This window comes from Amyelois transitella, chromosome 3 (genome assembly GCF_032362555.1).
Source record: "Amyelois transitella isolate CPQ chromosome 3, ilAmyTran1.1, whole genome shotgun sequence".
NCBI classification, from domain to species: Eukaryota; Metazoa; Arthropoda; class Insecta; order Lepidoptera; family Pyralidae; genus Amyelois; species Amyelois transitella.
The window spans coordinates 3,331,207-3,351,326 of record NC_083506.1 but is presented as its reverse complement, the minus strand read 5'-3'; the positions used below and the strand labels follow the sequence as shown (position 1 = coordinate 3,351,326).

The 20,120-nt window shown below is 34.0% G+C and overlaps 2 protein-coding genes across 2 annotated transcripts in view; both read left to right on the top strand.

Moving 5' to 3' along the window:
• Positions 1-13,914, top strand: part of LOC132903432 (mucin-2) — a 106,541-nt gene extending 92,627 nt beyond the window's left edge. Inside the window, exons 2-17 of the mRNA XM_060951745.1 lie at positions 310-517; positions 937-1,153; positions 1,436-1,719; positions 1,887-4,658; positions 4,940-5,091; positions 5,479-5,627; positions 5,711-5,757; positions 5,845-6,027; positions 6,597-8,504; positions 9,223-9,318; positions 9,563-9,756; positions 10,768-10,993; positions 11,247-11,539; positions 11,747-11,891; positions 12,080-12,278; positions 12,533-13,914. Coding sequence (XP_060807728.1) covers positions 310-517; positions 937-1,153; positions 1,436-1,719; positions 1,887-4,658; positions 4,940-5,091; positions 5,479-5,627; positions 5,711-5,757; positions 5,845-6,027; positions 6,597-8,504; positions 9,223-9,318; positions 9,563-9,756; positions 10,768-10,993; positions 11,247-11,539; positions 11,747-11,891; positions 12,080-12,278; positions 12,533-12,691 — 7,232 coding nt within the window. The 3' untranslated portion in view covers positions 12,692-13,914. The remainder of the gene's footprint in view (positions 1-309; positions 518-936; positions 1,154-1,435; positions 1,720-1,886; positions 4,659-4,939; positions 5,092-5,478; positions 5,628-5,710; positions 5,758-5,844; positions 6,028-6,596; positions 8,505-9,222; positions 9,319-9,562; positions 9,757-10,767; positions 10,994-11,246; positions 11,540-11,746; positions 11,892-12,079; positions 12,279-12,532) is intronic.
• A 1,751-nt stretch (positions 13,915-15,665) lies between these two features.
• On the top strand, positions 15,666-19,980 carry LOC106133444 (ionotropic receptor 21a). The gene is made up of 9 exons (XM_013333174.2): positions 15,666-16,373; positions 16,451-16,647; positions 16,949-17,080; positions 17,434-17,595; positions 17,916-18,157; positions 18,592-18,732; positions 18,929-19,124; positions 19,209-19,407; positions 19,474-19,980. The coding sequence occupies exons 1-9, from the start codon at positions 15,666-15,668 to the stop codon at positions 19,978-19,980; spliced, it is 2,484 nt and encodes an 827-aa protein (XP_013188628.2).
• Positions 19,981-20,120: the final 140 nt, after the last annotated feature.

The window sequence follows — 20,120 nt, the reverse complement described above, 5'->3', positions numbered from 1 at the left end:
TGATTTTAATTCAAACTTTAAAGTATGAGTGAAATGTAGACAAAGGCTTTCAAAAGAAGTTTATCATTATAATTTTGTCCTCGGTTCCAATTGCATGTAGATTCGTGAGTCGGTAAATGAGGTATTTACCTTACCTTCGTGAACTATAAATAACGGAACCATACGTTAGCTTGGATCAAAAATAAATAAGTGTAACACGTATTATCTTCCGCGTCTCTTACAGCATTCATAGGAAAGAGACCTATATTTCCTAATTTAAATTGCCTGGATCACAAAGCTTGCATTAAATAATAATATTTATCTTTCCAGAATGCCTTGGCGCCCAGTCAGATCGTTCGAGGCAGCGCTCCAGTCCCATCCGCAGTGTGCCGGTCGCAGCCGACATCAAACGGGACGTTGACTTCGACTGTCCCGAAGAGTTTGGCTACTACCCCCACCCCTCCGATTGTACGCTGTACTACGTATGCGTGTTTGGCGGCGCCTTGCTCGAGTCTTGTACTGGTGGCCTTATGTACAGGTAAATATTCAATAAAAAAATTTGATTTTTTATTATCATCTTAAGGCTATTCTATAAACGTAAAAACTAGATTGACTTCGATGAAAATTTGTGCAGAAATGAAAGTATGTTACTCTGGATTTCGTTTTATCTAGTAAAACTTCATACATGCATACCTAACATATAATCACGTCTATATCCCTTGCGGGGTAGACAGAGCCAATAGTCTTAAAAAGACTGATATACCACGGTCAGCTGTTTGACTTTACGATAGAATAGAGATTGAAAAAAAGTGACAGGTTGCTAACCCATCGCCTAAATGAAAAATCCTTAATTTATAAGCCTATCCCTTACTAGTCCCTTTCTTTTGTTGGTACCGGGAGCCATAAGGTAATTATTAAGGACTTAAGAAATAAAAGATTTTTCTAAATGATTTTCAGCCACGAGCTCCAAACGTGTGATTGGCCGCGAAACGTAGGCTGTGATGGCACTAGTGTGTTAGTAGCTGAGGATGTCGAGCGCATCAGCGAAAGGGAACCCCCGCCACCCCCGCCTCCGCGACGCACACCACCCCCACCACCACCACCTAGAGCACAGCCTAATCCGATTGTCACTTCAAGAGGACAGCCTAAATTCAATCGTGATGAATACGAAAAAGTAAGTTTAAAATAAGTCATTTGTCAAAAGAATAACTAATGTGATTCACTTTCAACATTGGATGAGTGATAACGTAAACGCCTTCATAAACACAAGATGATTAAAACTGTGCAGTGGAGTAGTAACCGAAATCTTTTCCAATATTAATATTATGCCTCAGCTTTAAAATTGACTTTTCCTAAACTTAATTAAAATTTTACACCTCTTTCTAAGTAAACACTGAATAATTAAGATAAGTAAGTCGATCATGCATTCATAATTATGTTTATTTTTTAATTCCAGCAGCAACAATTATATGCTGAAGTCGATGATTTACCGCCGGTCGAAGAAATTGAAAACGATAGGCAGCAACGTGTAAATAGAGGACAACCTCCTACGATTGGACAGGTTCAGAAAGATAGAGATGGCTATTTGCCTCAAGGCGTTAGCTCTGGCAGAACGCTAAATTCAAATATAATACCAGCTTCGATACCCCAGAGTAGTGGTAAAATAGGTTCTTTCTCTTTTGGAACTCAAGTTGATGACAGACGAGCCACTGTAGTTACCCAGGCTCCTCAAGCTTACAGGTAAGTTAAGTATAGATGGCGTAGATAAAAGACTGACTTAGGTATTTCATAATTTTAAGTGCAATCATACTAATTATAAAGGAAACATTACTATTGTTATAGCTAATATTACGCTTAGTGAATTATGACTGTACAATAAGAAACTAATAGACTTGTAATTATTTCAGTGAAGACAAACGAGTTAACGTGACTGACTTTCTTCATGACAGACAACTCGACATTGAGACAAATGAAATCAACGTTGATGACACAAAAAAACAATTAGTTGTTAGAAAAAAAAGAGACTTAAGTGAAACGGAAATAGGCACACAAGAAAAAAATTTAACCAGCGTTGATAAATTATTATCTAAAAGAAGTGATCATGACGAAGAGGCAGAGTTTTCACTTCATAGCGACGATGATACAGAAGATAGTGAAAGAGGAAAAAGACAAATTAGATATTATGTCAAAAATGGATATAGTAAACCTACTAAGAATTGGGTTGTTGCAAAACCAATCAAATTAGTTAATATTCCTCAGTATAGTTATAATCAACAAAATAATCAAGGAACTCGATACTCTTCTAATTATAATGGTTTGAGTAGTAATAAGTTTTATGATTCCAATAGGAATCCTTATGTAGAAGACAATTCATATGCGCCATCACAAGTTGATACATTTTCACATTATCAGTTCGATGCAGAATCTCGTAGACCTTTTAAACCTAGTTTACCTGATCCTTCAAACTCAAAATATGTACATAATCCTGCAAATGTAGCCACCCAGATAATAACAAAAAGTCCCCCAATATCATCATTAAATAATAATGAAAATCCATTTGCCTCGTTGGCTGGCGGATTTTATAATAATGCACCAAAACAAACTCCTTTACAAAACGTATCTCCTACAAATCGTCCTAATTATTCAGTTCTATTCTCTGATGCATCCAACCTACCCAGTACGATAGTAACTGCTAAGCCTGTTCCAATAGGCTCTTCACCGCGTCCAAATGATGAATATAAATCAAAGTTTGAAAACGGTCAACATATTCAAAAAGATATAAAACCTCATACAAAACAAATGACACGACGTCCCCCTGTCAAGGAGGATGATTATAAAGATCGAGATAATTCTAGTGAATATGAAGATTCTGATGAGTCATCCGAAGATGATTCCCGAGAAGAAAATGAAAAGAATGATGAATTCGAACACGATTTTCCTGAACCACCATATGAATTTACTCATCCAAAATATAAATATAGTGAAATTGAAAACCCCTTTGCTAATCCTAATTTTGATTTTGATGAATTTTTATCAAAATTAAGTAATGGGCAATATTCTCCGTCAACGACACAAAAATATAAAAATGTTCAAATGGCAGCTATAAGAGCTACAGATTCTCCAACTCAGTCAACTACAGCATCATCAAAAACTGTATACCGTACGTCTACTTTAAATTATAACGGTATGAGTTCTCCGAAACCATTCACTGTTCCTGTTGGTCAAGTAAATTCTGCGAATCCATCCAATATATTACGACAAACTGATCGTCCATCTCAATCAGGTCATTGGATTCAAATACCACAATCTAGTCAAAATCTTGATATCAAACAAAAAGATCAACAATCACAAACTCAAAATATTCGTATACTACCACCAGACACTCCTGGAATACCACTGGAAGCGGTAAAATCAAACTTAAGACAATCTAATTTTAAAGACGAAAGAAGATTATCAATTAATCCAAACTTTAATAGGTTCACGGTTAGTACTCCAGCATATGAGGAAATAAAGTTAAAAGGAAATCACCAAAGAATCGTATCCATATCACAGAATCCATATGCAGTATCAACTGCTTCACCTATAATATTATCAACACCAAAACAACAGTACCTAGTCAAACCTGAAAAAATAATATCTCTTCAGCCACATTTAATTGCCACTGGAAAACCTTACTTGATTTCCACAGTGAAACCTCATAATGCTTATGCCGCTTATAAGCATTCCACAGCAAAACCACTTACAACCATAGCCAATCAACAATTGTCGGCCTTACAAAATTATTGGCAAAATTTGTCTACAGAATCCCAATTTTTTGTTCAATCTACTCCTAGACCTAATGCAGTATCCAGTAATTTAAAAAATTCAAACTATATATCTCAAACAATAAGACCTTTTCTAGCGCCCGGAAAATCTCCGAATAACTATTCTACCCCTTCAAAAGAACCATTAACTACAACCACAATAGCACCTAAACGACGACCAATACCAAAACCTTCACCAGAAATGAATGATTATTATTATGATGACGATGAACAGTATTATTACGAACCGCCTGTCAAGTCTAAATATATGCCAAGTTCTGAAGTTAGGCCAAAGAGGCCACCAATGGCTCAAAACTACAGAGAGTATGATGACAGTTACAGCTACGAAGATTTAGAAGATCGACCGATAAAACCTATTCATTCTTCCAACGCCCCATCCATAACATACAAACCAGAAACTTCATCTAGAAACCCAAATGGTTTGTCAGAAGCAACAAAAACTCCCATAAAAGAATTTAACAAAATTGTTGATGGGAAAATTGCTATTCCGGTTTATGTTGATTACAGTACACCTGCGCCAACTATTTTACGTCCAGAAATATCTAACTACAAAATACTACATCAGCCAACACGTAATAGAACTATTCACATGAGAAAACCTGTAGTTTTATCTACTAGTGGACCTTTTACGCAGAGACCGCCGAAATATTTAAACCAAACTACATTAAGACCCTATACTGTAAGACATAGACTAGCTAAACCCACCACTGCAAACGTGCCTGTCACTATTGCACCGAATAATGGAAAAACAAGACACCAAAATATTGTCGCTCAGACGATGTTTACTACTCTTCGTGATAACTTCAACCAGGAAACTCGATATACTAAAACTAAACATGACAATAAGATGAACAGGTAATTCAACGTTGCAATGCTAACTAACGCTATAAAATTCCTCCGAAGTTATAGAATTTAAGGATCCTGGCACATCACTAACCCAATTAATATGGTTTCCACCGGGTGTCTGTCCTATAATTTTCGACAATATCCAATCGCACATACGTATGACAAAATAACATTGACATTGACTAAAGACTTCTGTAAATTACATAGACTGACCCGATTGCTTTGTGAATAGCTTTACGAGTTCCATATTTTTTAAATCTATAAATTTTCGAAATTACATATATTTTCAGTTTGGAACCGACGGAAAGTATAGCACCTGTATCGTACTCAGCTAGCCCTCGACCGAAAATGTTATACAATGGCTCTCAAAATTATAGCCCTGATCAATACGATCCTTATTACGCTGTGTACGATGAAGATGGTGAATTATACAAAGACACAGGTAAGAAATTTGGAATTTAATTTAAATTCAATTTCTATGTGAGATGTGTATTCATTTTTGTATTATATATATATATTTTTATATGAAATATTTTTAACTTTTAGATCTTTTTAAAACTAAGTGATTATTAAGTCATTATTAACGTATCACTTTTTTATTAACTGTAATGTATTGCATAAGTACTTTCAGATTTTTGGGCGTATAATTGGGTCAATTCATTCGAATATATTTACATATTTAATATAACTAAAGTACCATAATCCCCTTTTTCTTTGAATATTTCCTATGGGTTTTCTTATCAAATTACATTATTAACCGACCAATACTCATGGTTATTGGTGGGCATGTTTATCCACACTAACTGGAGGTCGGCACTGGTGTTGGCAGACTATGTGCAGCAATATAATACGGCTTCGCTCCGACCTGCAGTCCAACAGACGTACCGAGGCACTCCACCTTCGAGAAGACCAGTTGAAACATATACCCCGAGGCCCGTGGCTTCTGATGATTACGATGATGCACTCATCCAAGGACAGGTATGTATTGAATTTTGAAAAAAAAATAATAGATAACGTTTTTACTGATATAAATAAATCAATTGGATATTTTCATTTTTAAGGTCAACAATCAGAATCAGTACCAATCAGGCATTCGTCAATCAACAAGGTAAGGTTTTAAGATTATTCCTGGTATATTTTTATTTTAAATTTAAGACACCATGACATAAAATAACGATGATCGCATATAATTCAGGGGCGAAGGTAATGAATTGGGTTATGATCATAACCCAAGCAGCGTGAGGACGCCCATATATGAAGCAACTCCTATAAGCACAACTCCTACTACAACTAGCACAACTACCACCACCACTACTACACAACGCCCAACTACTGCACCGTTCACTGAAGCAATGACCCCATCTAGATATACCACAAGGTACTACAAAAGAAAATCATATCTTTTATTAAATTCATCCAGGCTTAAATCATATAATCCAAATTCATTTATACGAGTAACATAATAATTGTCTTATATCATTTTCATCTTTCATTTTAATAAGCAACCTTTAAATTTAACTGAAATTACCTCTGCAGTTAGCTTACCTGTTTAATAACTACAGTTTGTTCATTATATATGCAAATAACTGTCCTCAAGAAGTTTACTAATACTTTTATTAATAATAATTAAAATTTAAAGGTTGCAAGAAAAATCGTGTAAATATGTCAAAATATATAAAATGTATTCTTTTATACTTTTCTATATTATTTATTGAGTTTTATCTTTTAGTCGGCTTTTGTGGTATCTTTGATCCGTTTTATCCCAACCCAACGTATCTATCCTTACTTTTTCGTAATAAAAATTATAACAAATACATATTTTACTTCCGCTTTACTAAACTAAACCGGCAAAAATAACTTAGACATTTATTGTAATATGCTACTATGTAAATTGCGTATTTTAAAGAGCTTGAATTAGAAAGTTTTGTTTTGCTTTGTATTCAACAGATCACCCACCGATGAAAATCCTAAACCAGAACCTCACTCCAGTCCATCTCCTATAGACGAGTCCGATTCCGATTTGCCAATATCCTCTACTTTGCCTTCTGTCATTAACTTCTCCACTCTTGCTAAACCTTTTGAAAGGACTGATAACATGTACCGATTACAAGAGACTTTATCTTCGACGGAAAGACTTCCAGCTCTCAACTTTTCCTCTCGTGTGACTAATCTTAGTAATACAGATAACATGGAAGTGGTACCATCAAAAAGAACTCAAGAGAGTAAAAAAGTAATATCACTAACATCTGGATTTTCAATAAGGCGAAACCCTAATAATACTAATAATCCTTATACGTTGACAGTCTTAACAAGACCATTTACAGAATACGATAAGTCACGGAGTAGTTTTTCTAGGCCGAGTATTAGCAAAGACTATTCTGAAGTTAACGGACGCAATGTCAATGTTAATAATGAAAGCCGTAAAAAAGTTATTATAGCTAGACCTGTAATTAATAAAAGCCATTTTGCCACTACGGAACGTAAAGATTTTAGTCCAGAAATTACTGGCAATGGTGATGATATACCTGTATATGTAAAGTCTACAACTAAATCTTCTTTGGTTCCCGAACTAAGTGAACCACCACCTACAACATTTGGTGAAACTAAACACTACATTAAATCAGCAATTAAACGACCGTTTTATGTAAAAAGAGTCAAAAATCTAGAATCTACAGAAAGTATTTTAAATCCAAATATTGAAATAGATGCAGCATTACGAAATGTTCATAATAAAGAATTATCCCAACAATCACAATACGAAAACAATGCAGAACACGTTTCTGATTCGAAACAGGAAGATGCAGAAACTTGGGAGAAACCACTTATATCTCCATATAGGACTTTAGACAATTTAAGAAAGAATTACGATAGTGAAGAAAGTAACAAAGATGGTCACATTACAAGTACTTCATCAATCAAGCCAATAGATATTTCACATGATAAACCACGTCAATCGCAAGGACCATCATATTATAGTTATCGTGTTATCGATGAAGATGTGCCAGATCAAACTACTGAAGTATTTAGTGGCAAGGTAAAAAATGTTTTAAAAGCCTTTTTCGATACATTTGTTAGTAGCTCTCCAAAATTGAACGAAGCATTTCCTTCTACTACAGTTAAAGTTTTTACAAGTCCTGTAGAAAAAGTTGTTAATATTGGACATCAAAAGAAAACACCAAAATATACCAAAGACAGTACCTCGCCACGTCCTAATATTAAACGTTTACAAGTAATGACCGAACCGACTATTACCACTTTTATTTTATCGAGTAACGACGCAAATAGGAATACTGATAAATATAGAGTAAATAATTTTTCATCAACAACGACTTCAACAACTTCCACTAATATTCCGGTTGTTTCACCAACTTCACCGACAATGATAGAAAGTTCAACTAATAATGCATTTCGCTTTGAAAATCTTAATAGAAACAGATCTTTAAAATTTGGTGCTTTTAATTATAGGCCCAGTACTGAAAAATCTCGTAAATTTTATAAAATTGTAATCGATGAACCATCTTCTGAAGTTAATGATCAAGTCAAAATTTTAAAGAATGATGACATTGTTAGCATTCAACCCCCAAAACCGACTAAATCGTACGCCGAAATATCGACTAATGAAATAGCTTCAACTACCAGCACGACTAAATCGACAGTGACTATAAAACTTGACGGATTGACATCGACAACAAAAAATGTACCCTTTCCTACGCGTACCTCGCGAGTCAATCCCGCCATAAAATTAGCTGCGACAAACCCTGGAGGTGGACGCAGGAGTTACCAATCAACGACCAAATGCTCATCAGACAACAGTCTGCAAGCGAATCCGAAATGCAACGAAATCAGATATCAGAGGTACATCACTCGCCGGCCAGTTGTCTAAATCTGATGTTATTTCATATATATGCGTATTTATGAGAGGTGAAGGAAAGTCCTTATTTTCCGCCTTGCGAAGTAACTAGCATGATAACTTCATGGACTTATCGTTTAATAGCACCTATCGCTGAGTTCTGTCGCTTTATACTTACCATTGGGGGACTTCCAGTCGGTTGAGTTTATTAGCGAATTGTTAACTCCTGACGTTACCATTTCCATTTCCTTTACTGAATTGGCATTGTAGTAATCTGTAAAAGTAGATTACAATAATGTTGTAGTTAGTAATGCAATATGTACTTTTGTGCTTTAAAAAGTTCCTCAATGCTATGTTGATATATTTATATGTTATTAAGTATATAATTACTATTTTGCACCACATTGCAAACCATCTTTAGTTAGTAAGTGCACCAAAGTCACAAATGGCAAATCAGTAGATATATTCTTAACTTGGTATACAAGCATGATTATACCCATGTAATTACTGTTAATTGTGTACTTTATAATTATGTTGTACAAAAACAGTATATTTTCAATATTGTAGAATATCTATTTTAATTTGATTAATTTTTCTAAACTTCTGACATTGCTTTAAAAATAAAAAATATGTTTAATGATTATCATGCTTTGTCTCTGAATTCACGCCTACTAACTTTTATAATCCACGTGAACTGTTCACTGGAAAACGTATATTTTGCAGGCCGACGATAACCAGGGGTCGTGGTTCTGCCCACTACTCCACTCAGAATGGAGCAGATGCGCCCCAGCCAGTACCGAACAGGGGAACACCACCAACGTTAGACTTCATTCAAGATCTGTCTTTTCGTGCTTTTAGTTACTTATTATTTGCTTCTCCCATTTATTCTTATCTCATATCTACATCTTATAGTGCTTTGACTACTTAGCTGTTTTTGTACTTATTTTGTAGACACATAAAAATACTTTTGTTTACAAATTTAATAATCACCATTATTATTCTGCCACGTTTATGTTAAGTTATTATGCTAGATATATTATTAATATTTACTTTTTTCAAGCAGTCGTAGCCGTCCTACTTTGAAGCCTTCAACTGCCATCGTATCTAAGAGCACAGAATTTGTGGATATTTATGCATATCCACCAAGCAGATCTGCTCCGGTTTACCCTCAGCCAACTCCAGATAAAACGGCGGCTAAATGTAGGAAGGATGTGTGTCTATTGCCAGACTGCTATTGTGGTGGGAAGGAAATTCCGGGTATGTTGACAACTTTTCATAGTACAAGTTATGACAACCTATTTTTAAAATTTTATAAATAAAGCAGATAAAATATTATTGGCTTACACCATATAAGTACAGCCTAGCTCTGATTGCAATGTAAAGTCCATTTATGTACGAGTAGTAAAGGTAGGCAAGAACTCTGTTTGCCCGTTCCACTAGGTTCAATTATACTTTTTTGAGATATGTATTTTAAATGATATTATTGAAATTATAATTACCCGTCCAAAAGATTAAGGATAACAGGTACTCCATTTAATAATTTCACTTTCAAACTCTTGGATCGAGTTCAAAGGCGGACCCCAATTTGTTTTGCCTTCAAAGTCCAACCGAGACGAAAAATGCAAGAAATGCAAGTTGATGATTTAATAATTTGACAAAATTCCCATTACTTATAAGTACGAGAACGAACTGGAATAATGGAACATCTTAATAATGAAGTATTAGCTAGATTTGTTTCAATCTAAAATACTTTTATTTTTATAATTTTATAACTTACCTGATCTAGGAAACTTGCCTGTAGAAGAAGTTCCTCAGATTGTTCTGATGACGTTTGATGATGCTGTCAATGATTTGAACAAAATGTACTATGAAGAACTTTTTGAAAAGGGTAGACTTAATCCCAATGGGTGTCCAATATCTGCCACTTTTTATGTCTCGCACGAGTGGACAGATTACAGTCAGGTTCAAAACCTGTACGCCGATGGTCATGAATTGGGGTCCCATACCATATCGTAAGTCAATCAAATAATAGGTTTGCTCCTATGGCTGGATCTTTTATTTCTCTTGGTTTTCTTCGGCGAATATAACTAACATTATATTCTTGTTCATCCATTTGACTTAGGTGAGATAATATTTCTGATTAATTACTAATATATATTTTTTTCTTTTCCTTCTCTAATCCCTTCTACCTTCTAATACTTCTTCCTTTTCCTGGCACGATTCAAACTTTACCAAAACCACTTGCACACACTTCCCATGACAAAACAGGCGATTTACCGGTGGAGACTGTACCGCAGATTGTACTACTGACATTTGATGACTCTGTGAACGATTTGAATAAGGGTCTGTATACAGACCTGTTTGAAAAAGGTCGCGTGAATCCTAACGGTTGTCCGATCACCGCCACATTTTACGTATCACATGAATGGACAGATTACAGTCAAGTACAAAACTTATATGCTGCCGGACATGAGATGGCCTCACATACAATTTCGTAAGTTTATGAAGAATTGTTCTGCACAAATCGTTCAAATAAGCACCGACATTATTCAGAGAATTAATGACAACTGACAGAGTTTTATTTCAAAGCATCCTATCTATTTTAACTTTAATTTTTATTAATAATATTAATAATTTTCTTTTACTTTTTGTTTCCTGAAATATCTTACAAATATAATAAACTTACTAAATATATAATACCCTTACTAAAGATCAATCAAGTAACGAATACGTCTTGTGATTTACAGTCACAGTTTTGGAGAACAATTCTCTCAAAAGAAATGGAACAGAGAAGTTGGTGGTCAAAGAGAAATTTTAGCAGCATATGGCGGTGTCAAACTAGAGGATGTTAGAGGCATGAGAGCTCCATTCCTCTCAGTTGGAGGCAACAAGATGTTCAAGATGCTGTACGATTCGAACTTTACTTATGATTCATCGATGCCCGTCTACGAAAACAGACCACCTAGTTGGCCATATACCCTCGACTATAAGTTATTCCATGACTGTATGATTCCACCATGCCCGACGAAATCTTATCCTGGTAAGAATTTTTGTAGGAGCTATATGTTTAACCGTTCTTCTTCTAATATTTAAGAGCTAAGTTTTGTCAGTAGATTTAAGTGGAACGTTATTCGTAAATGTTATTTATTATGTATTAACTTGTGTTTTATCAATCTGAAGAAAAGCTACAATTGTCTTGATATTTGTGATACTTTGGACGCTAAAACATAATATTGTATTTTTACAGGTGTATGGGAAGTTCCTATGGTGATGTGGCAAGATTTGAATGGAGGAAGATGTTCCATGGGTGATGCTTGTGCTAATCCTCCTGATGCAGAAGGCGTTTACAAAATGATTTTAAAGAATTTTGACCGGCACTACACCACAAACAGGTATATGTTTTATTGTAAACTTGTAAGTATAAAGCTTATTTAGCACCTCAATCAAAGAGATGAAAGAATAGCATTGACTTAAGTTAAAGGATTGAAACTGTTGTTTTCATGTATAAAATTAAGCATCTATATCTTTATTAACCAACGACTTCTGGATTTTCTTACCTAATCTATTGCAATATTTACAGAGCTCCATTTGGTCTTTTCTACCACGCCGCCTGGTTTACTCAACCTCATCACAAGGAAGGTTTCATCATGTTCTTAGACTTCATCAACCAGATGCAAGACGTTTGGATTGTCACGAACTGGCAGGCCCTTCAATGGGTCCGAGATCCAACTCCAATTTCAAGACTCAACAACTTCCAGCCATTCCAGTGTAATTACCCAGTAAGTAAATAAGTCCATACTTATATCATAATACCTAGCAAGATTTATTTTTATTCCTTTTCAATGAATGAAGTCTGATAGCACCGAATCGGTTTTGATTAAATTCGTCACAGAAAGCTACTCAATCAACCCACCGACTCAATTTCACAATTCTCACACAAAGCCTAAACCAAAATCACTATTGAAATCCAAATACCGTCTAATCACTTCAAAAATATTGTTCTTACTAATATGATTAATTTTATTAATTTCAGGATAGACCGAAGAAATGCAACAACCCTAAAGTGTGTAATCTATGGCACAAGTCTGGAGTAAGATATATGAGAACATGTCAGCCATGTCCCGAAATCTACCCATGGACTGGCAAAACTGGCATCAGATCTTCACGCATCGACAACGACAATGGAGAATAAATATAATTATAAACAACTATGCATTAAATTTTCTGAAATATGTTTTGGTGATATGGTAATAAACAATGACAAGCCTATGAGGCAACGATCATAAATATTAAAAATTATTTATCAGACGAAATTGTTTTGTCACCAACTGAGTGCCATTTAGATTTTGATGGTCACAAAGCAAGATTTATTCGTAACAATTTTTTCAAGTTGTTATCGAAAAGCAGGTTTTCATTGTCCATTGTATTGGAAACTGTGATATTAAGTGTTTTCAATCGTCTAGTGTGAAGAATGTGTCAAGATTTATTTTGTACTTGCATATTTTTATACTTAACGTTTTGTGCAATGTTCTTTGCAATATTTTTATATTTCCTATTTTTGTGTTCGTAGTAGCATACGTATCTAAATACTCTTATTAATATTTTTTTATACAGTTAGGTTTATTTTTACTGTATCGCGAAGAGATACCGAATTATGGTTTCAGTATTGTTCATGTGTTAGTACTGTATTATTGTCAGTCTAAAACAGATTACCATTTTCATCATAATATTTAGCGAAAGCCATATTAAAATTTAGAAAATAACATTTTCTAATCTTGCCAGCTTCGCGGTTGACACTGCCTTTTTTATATTTGTAAATATAGATTTATAATAAGTGTTAGTATATAATTTTATATGTGCAAGGTTAAATATTTCTTGTATCAGGGATTAGATTTTGTGAGTTATATTGAGATTACTGGAATGTGACTGGAACAAATTGGGATTGATATTGTAATTTGGTATCGTTATGTAGACGTCTGTCCACATCGTTTTCTGTGATGTAGCACATGTCTATATGACTGTTTTGTTGAACGCTGTCTGAAGAAAGAGGAACATCTTAATCGAGTAAAAAAATTTATTTCGGTTTGAGCATCATGCATGATAAAACGAATGAGTACTTAAAGAAATAACTACAAGGTTCATTTTACTAAAATCTTAACATAATAAAGATAAAATGCTTTGGTACACTATTGTTACTGAAGCTATTGGAAGCGCTTGCTATGAATCTATTTAAACTAAGGTATATATTATTTATAAGTCCTATTACTGTAAATATTAGGTTAATATTTAAATTGGTAGTTTCCCTTTTATAATCGGACGCGGTTATTCCAATCTTGACAAATCAATGATTCTGGACATGCCTCTTGTTAGCACTGTGTTCCTTTTTATTCATGTTGTTAAGTCAAAATTATGCCAATATTGAACAAGAATTGTAAAACAACTATGACCAGTGCTAAATATTAAAATGCTATGAAATAAATTGTGTATTTTTTTTCGCTGACCTTTTGAACACCAAATCTAAATTTTATTCACCTGAAAATGAAACATAATCACTGACAATTATTATGTTATTAAAAGTGATTTACTACCTAAACAGAATGGTGATACATTGGCCAGTCGTTAAAAAAAATTTAGTTGCCAGCAAGTTTCTTTTCCGGCTTTTTTGTAAAAGTCAAGATTATACACTTGGAATTATTCGATGAATAAGCAACTATCTGAATATCAATTCTATCACTAAGCCAGCCAATAAGACCGGACCTTTGTGTATTTTTCAAACTATTCACTCTGATTAGCCCATGAGGGATAAATATATGATATATATAATAGATATCTTCGCAAATTCAGAGGAAAATTAGGCCATAAAAACTTGTATATTAGTATCATAGAAAGATTGTTCAATGAAGTTAGTTTTTCTATTTGGTCAGTCGTATGCTGGTAGAGAATGCATGAGAACGGCATTAAGTCCACCCTTTGTACATTTTTATGTGCAATAAAGTTTTAATTAACCTTTTAAGCGCTTGGCTAAATATCAATTGTCGTGCCCCTAGCGCGCCGCTACAAATCGATAAAATAATACCTACAATAAATAAGGAGGAGTAATCGTTGTATCGATAAAAAAAGTCAAAAAGTTTTTTATGTTTTTATTTAAAATCAGCCTTCTTGTATCACAATCATTCATCTTTAAGGTGAAAGCTTATCTCTAAGTGAAAATTAGTAAAATTTCCGAAATCTAACTTATTTTGACTAATTCTTTGTGAGAGCGAATGGAGCGACCGTTTTAATAATTCTTATGTTTAAAGTTATACTTGTTAATTTAACTTTATTTCGTATGACACTGTTTATTTCATGCTGAATGATGCATTATACCTGATTATTTAACTGTTTGTTATTTTGTTTTTAAAATGCGCATTGCATTGTATCCCATCCCTATGGTCATATTTATGCGACACGCGCGATAGACACCGAAGAAAAGTCCGAGCTGCCAATTACTTATTTTTGTTTAAGTTTTTTCAATGCTTAGAGCTATGAAACATAATTTTAAGTAATTGTTGTAATAAATAGCTCTATTCAATAATAGTTTTAGTTATACCACGAAGTTAATAGGACGATAATAGAACGAAAAAATCATGGATATTCTCTGTCGCAGAAATACGACACGGGCGGTAGGGGCACGGCAATATTTGTCGCATATATGCGACTCGCGCGGTTAAAAGGTTAAATATATAAATAAAAAAGCGCGAGGAAGGCAATTGAAGATCTCTTAGGTAACCCTAAAACTCAGCAAAATTCAGCTAATATCTTTATCTTTGTCCTTTTAATATTATATAAAAACATGGTACGGTACTATATGTAAGGTTGTGAAATATCACCAAAAAATATAAAAAGAATCGAGTATCTATGACCTTGACCAAGAGTGCCTTTACTGTTGTGATAAAAAATAAATTTCAATCATAGCACCTGCCTCGTGATATTTCATATTCTAGAGACCAAGGTCTTTAAAATCTATAAAAGCACAAGTCTTCCTGCCATTGCTTCTATTGTAACGTAATCTTATTGATATCAATCTTCCTACTCATATTATTTTTAATAAACCCTTGGCAAAAATTAGTAGTAATATAAATGATAAAATGAGAGTTCAAATGTATTTCGCAATTATTTTTTTCTTGATGACAATAATATCATGCGAGATAATTGAATATTACCCATCACAAACTCTAATCAATATAAATCATGATAAGGGATCACTTCAGAATAATTTGGATAGAAATCCAAATGAAAAGCATCCAGTGATGGCACAATTCAAAAATAATAAAGATATAACGTGGAGATATTTCGATGATAAAAACACAACTGTTAAAAATAAAACTAAAAGAGCTGTTGATCCAGTATTCCACGGACATCCAAAAACCAGAGAAGAATTATGGAACGATCATTTCTTAAATAAATCTAAGACATTTGATCAAAATCCATCGCTTATTAAGTTGATACATAACATTACTGTTACATATTTGAACGATTGTATACCAGTTATACTCTATGATGACCGAATTAAATCTCCAGATAGTTATTTGTTTCAGGATCTACTCATGGATTTTCCCATTTCTTATGTTCATGGTTACATTAATGATAACAATCATCTTGAAGAACCTAAACTATTGATTGGTAGAAAAGAGTGTCTGCATTTCATAATGTTTTTGTCCGATGTTAAAAGAAGTGCTAAGGTTTTAGGTAAACAGTCGTCGTGCAAGGTGGTCATAGTAGCCAGATCTTCTCAATGGGCAGTGCAAGAGTTTTTATCTAGTCCATTATCTAGAGTATTTGTAAACCTTCTCGTAATTGGGCAAAGCTTCAAAGACGACGACGATGAGACAATAGTAAGTTGAAAGATTTTATAAGTATTAATTATTTTGTCCGGCAAATAAAATTAATAATGTATGTCTATGTCATTTAGGAAGCTCCTTATATTTTGTATACTCATAAATTGTACATTGATGGCTTGGGTGCGAGTATGCCTGTGGTTTTGACGTCGTGGACACATGGGAAATTTACTAGAGAAGTCAATTTGTTCCCAAGAAAAATGACTAAAGGGTATGCAGGACATCGATTTATGGTAGCTGCTGCTCACCAACCACCATTTGTATTTAGAAGGTATTTCAAATGCCTACTTTTTGTAGTTCATTGAAATGTTTAAGTCTTACAAACATCACGATTACTCTTTAAAGTTGTGGAAATGTGATTCACAAATTTTGAGTTATAAGAAAGTACTTACTTATAAGTAAGTATGATAATAATGATTTGGTACACTATTGTTACTGAAGCTATTGGAAGCGCTTGCTATGAATCTATTAAAATTACTTATAAGTAAGTACTTTAGAACACAATGTATATTTTAAAAAAAGATTCAAGCTGTGATGAATTAAGTCATCTGACCAACATTTTTGATATTCAGGATAATAACAGATTTAGATGGTGGAAATCCGAGAGTAAAATGGGATGGCATAGAAATAAGGTTGCTGAAACTTCTAGCTGCAAGGAATAATTTTTCAATTGAAGTTGTTGAGCCTCGTGAATTAAATTTAGGGTATGTATTAACAATATGTGCCAATATTACTTACTAGCTGTGCCCGCCACATCAAATATCAGTTATAAAAAATATGAAAACAATAATTTATAATTAAAAAATCAAGTTATATCATTAAAGAAATGTCTCAAGTCTATCTATCAGCTTAAAGCCCATGAGGCCTTAAATACAGCATGTAATTAATAGGCACTTTACTGTTGCTGAATTATTTGGCATGTTTATACTTTTCTAACTACATGAACCCCTTTTTATTAAAATTTTTTAGTGTCTCAATCTTAAGGGTAACCTTTAGCAATCACGAAATTTTTTGGAGACGGACTCTGTTACAAATGTGAATGATTCATAATTTTTAGACCTGGTGATGCAGTATCGAAAGAAATAGCATTGGGTCGTGCTGATATTGGAGTGAGTGGAATGTATGCAACAAGCGAAAGGGTTCGTGAAATGGACTTATCTTTCAGTCATTCTCAAGACTGTGCTGTCTTCGTCACGTTGATGTCTACAGCTTTGCCACGGTAACCTAAACTACTAGGTTTAAAATATATGGGCTAGTAACCTCACTATCTCAGATAATTCTAGTTAGTCGTGGCCTTCTGGTTCATTATACGTCTTTTAAGTAGCATAAAGCTCTGATTGTGTATGTAAATTAAAGCTATATTGAGAATTTGACTATATTGATGCTCCTTATTAAATAGTTCAAAGATTGCTATGAACAAAAAATACAGACTTTTGTATATAAGATTTATCAAAATTTTAATCTGTATTATTTATAGTAAATTTGTAATATGAGAACGAGATAGGTACCCAATATATCTTAATTGTCATTGTGTTCTAGATATCGAGCAATTCTTGGGCCTTTCCACTGGCATGTTTGGGTAGCATTGACATTCACTTATCTCATTGGAATTTTCCCACTTGCTTTTTCGGATAAACATACTCTCAAACACTTATTACATAATAGTGGAGAAGTAGAAAACATGTTTTGGTATGTCTTCGGTACTTTCACGAACTGTTTCACGTTCGTTGGTAAAAATTCTTGGAGCAAAACTACGAAGATTACCACTAGATTACTGATTGGTAAGAATTTCTACCATTAATGTTAGAGAGTTCATTGTTTTATCATCTCACATGAAATCTGAGCATCAAACCATTGCAGCAAAATTCGGGCAATCAGCATAATCCTCCAGCGTTAGTCTCAGTTATCTACTCACTATTCACCTCTTTGGTTGGAGGCCCGCAGGTTCCACATGTGACCATAGTCCTAGATTAGGTATTGGGTGGGTATCCTGACTTACCCACGATCCAGAGCATCGGTGGAACTTGGATCATTATTCAGAGAGGTGAGAACGTAACTGGTTCTCGCGTTAGGAGGGTGGATAATGACTATCTAAGGCCTACATACACCTCAAAATTCAACGTTTCTTTACTTGATTGGAGAATAAATTTAAATATTATAAATAAATCTCTTAAGTGTAATCGTTATGTGATAACTTATTTTTCATTTGTTTTAGGGTGGTACTGGATATTCACCATAATAATTACAAGTTGCTACACTGGTTCTATAATAGCTTTTGTTACATTGCCAGTGTTTCCTGAAACAGTGGATACAATTGATCAGCTTTTGTCGGGATTTTATCGTGTTGGCACGTTAGGTACTATCGATTTTTTTATCAGTATCAGATTCCAGATATTCAATTCAATCTTACTATCCAGCTGAACCTGGTCTTTAAATCCAGTTGGATCTGTTTACCCCATAAGGAATAAAGATTTGTTTTATTTTAGTGTATCGGTAGATATCAGAAAGAAAATCAGAAGAAGTACCTATAATCTTTCTTTTTCTTATTTAAGATCGTGGCGGATGGGAAAGGTGGTTTTTTAATTCTTCTGACCCGAAGACTAATAAATTGTTCAAGAAACTTGAACTGGTCCCAAATGTAGAAAGTGGCATTAGGAATACTACGAAAGCCTTTTTCTGGCCGCATGCCTTCTTAGGATCACAAGCAGAATTGGAATATATTGTGCAATCAAATTTTAGTAAAACTAGGTTAGTTTTTGATTATATTATCTAAATAAGAATTATCGATTTATACGGTGTGGTAATCTATGAATTAATTTACTTTAATTTTAGCTCAAAGAGAGCATTATTGCATATTTCCGATGAATGTTTCGTTCCATTCGGAGTGTCTATGGGATTTCCTAATAATTCCCTTTATACAATTAAGCTGAGCGATGATTTGAGAAGAATGGTTCAAAGCGGAATTGTGGATAAAATAGTTGATGAAGTTCGTTGGGATATGCAAAGAAGTACCACAGGAAAGTTGTTGGCGGTACGTGGTTTATAAAAGTGTTATTGATTTGATATGACAATTTTCTTAATATATTTTTCTGTTTAGGTGATACCTGGAAATTTTCATATAACTTCTGCTGAAGAAAAAGGTTTAACATTGGAAGACACTCAAGGAATGTTTTTATTATTAGCTGCAGGATTTCTTATGGCTGCTGCAGCATTAGTTTCGGAATGGATGGGAGGAATCACGAAACGATGTCGTAGGAAAAAGCCGTCATCAGCCATGTCTGAAGAGCGATTAATATCAATGCCTAAACCTGAGAAAGATTCGCATATGGATTCTAGAAGTTCGAGTGCTGAATCAAGAGAAACTCTTGATGGAGAGATAATTAATATTACTCAGGATAACATTATAATCCATGAAAATTTTGACAGTGATGCATTGCGTACAAGGAGATCCAGTTCTGTTGACCTTGACAAAGAAGTGCAAGAGATATTTGAAAGGGATATGATGAGAGAGAACATTATAAGGGGAGATACTATTGAATCTCTATCAGAAGATAGAGAACCAACTGTATCTAAAGGAACTTTTGGTGATCATGTTCATATTTGATTAAGAATTTTCGTGTATTTAATTTGTTGTCTAAGGTTAAAACCATGTAGGTACGCTTTGTGAAATATCCTCTCTTGATATGCTTTCTTTATTTGTAATACAAGAAATTAGTTGGTAAATGTGTAAAATAAATAAATTAA

Excerpts from the sequence above, each read along its gene's own strand:
- LOC106133444 (XM_013333174.2), top strand. The coding sequence starts at position 15,666 with ATGACAATAATATCATGCGAGATAATTGAATATTACCCATCACAAACT. Across the intron at positions 16,648-16,948 it reads CCACCATTTGTATTTAGAAG|GATAATAACAGATTTAGATG; the intron begins GTATTTCAAATG and ends TTTGATATTCAG. Across the intron at positions 18,733-18,928 it reads TTATCGTGTTGGCACGTTAG|ATCGTGGCGGATGGGAAAGG; the intron begins GTACTATCGATT and ends TTCTTATTTAAG.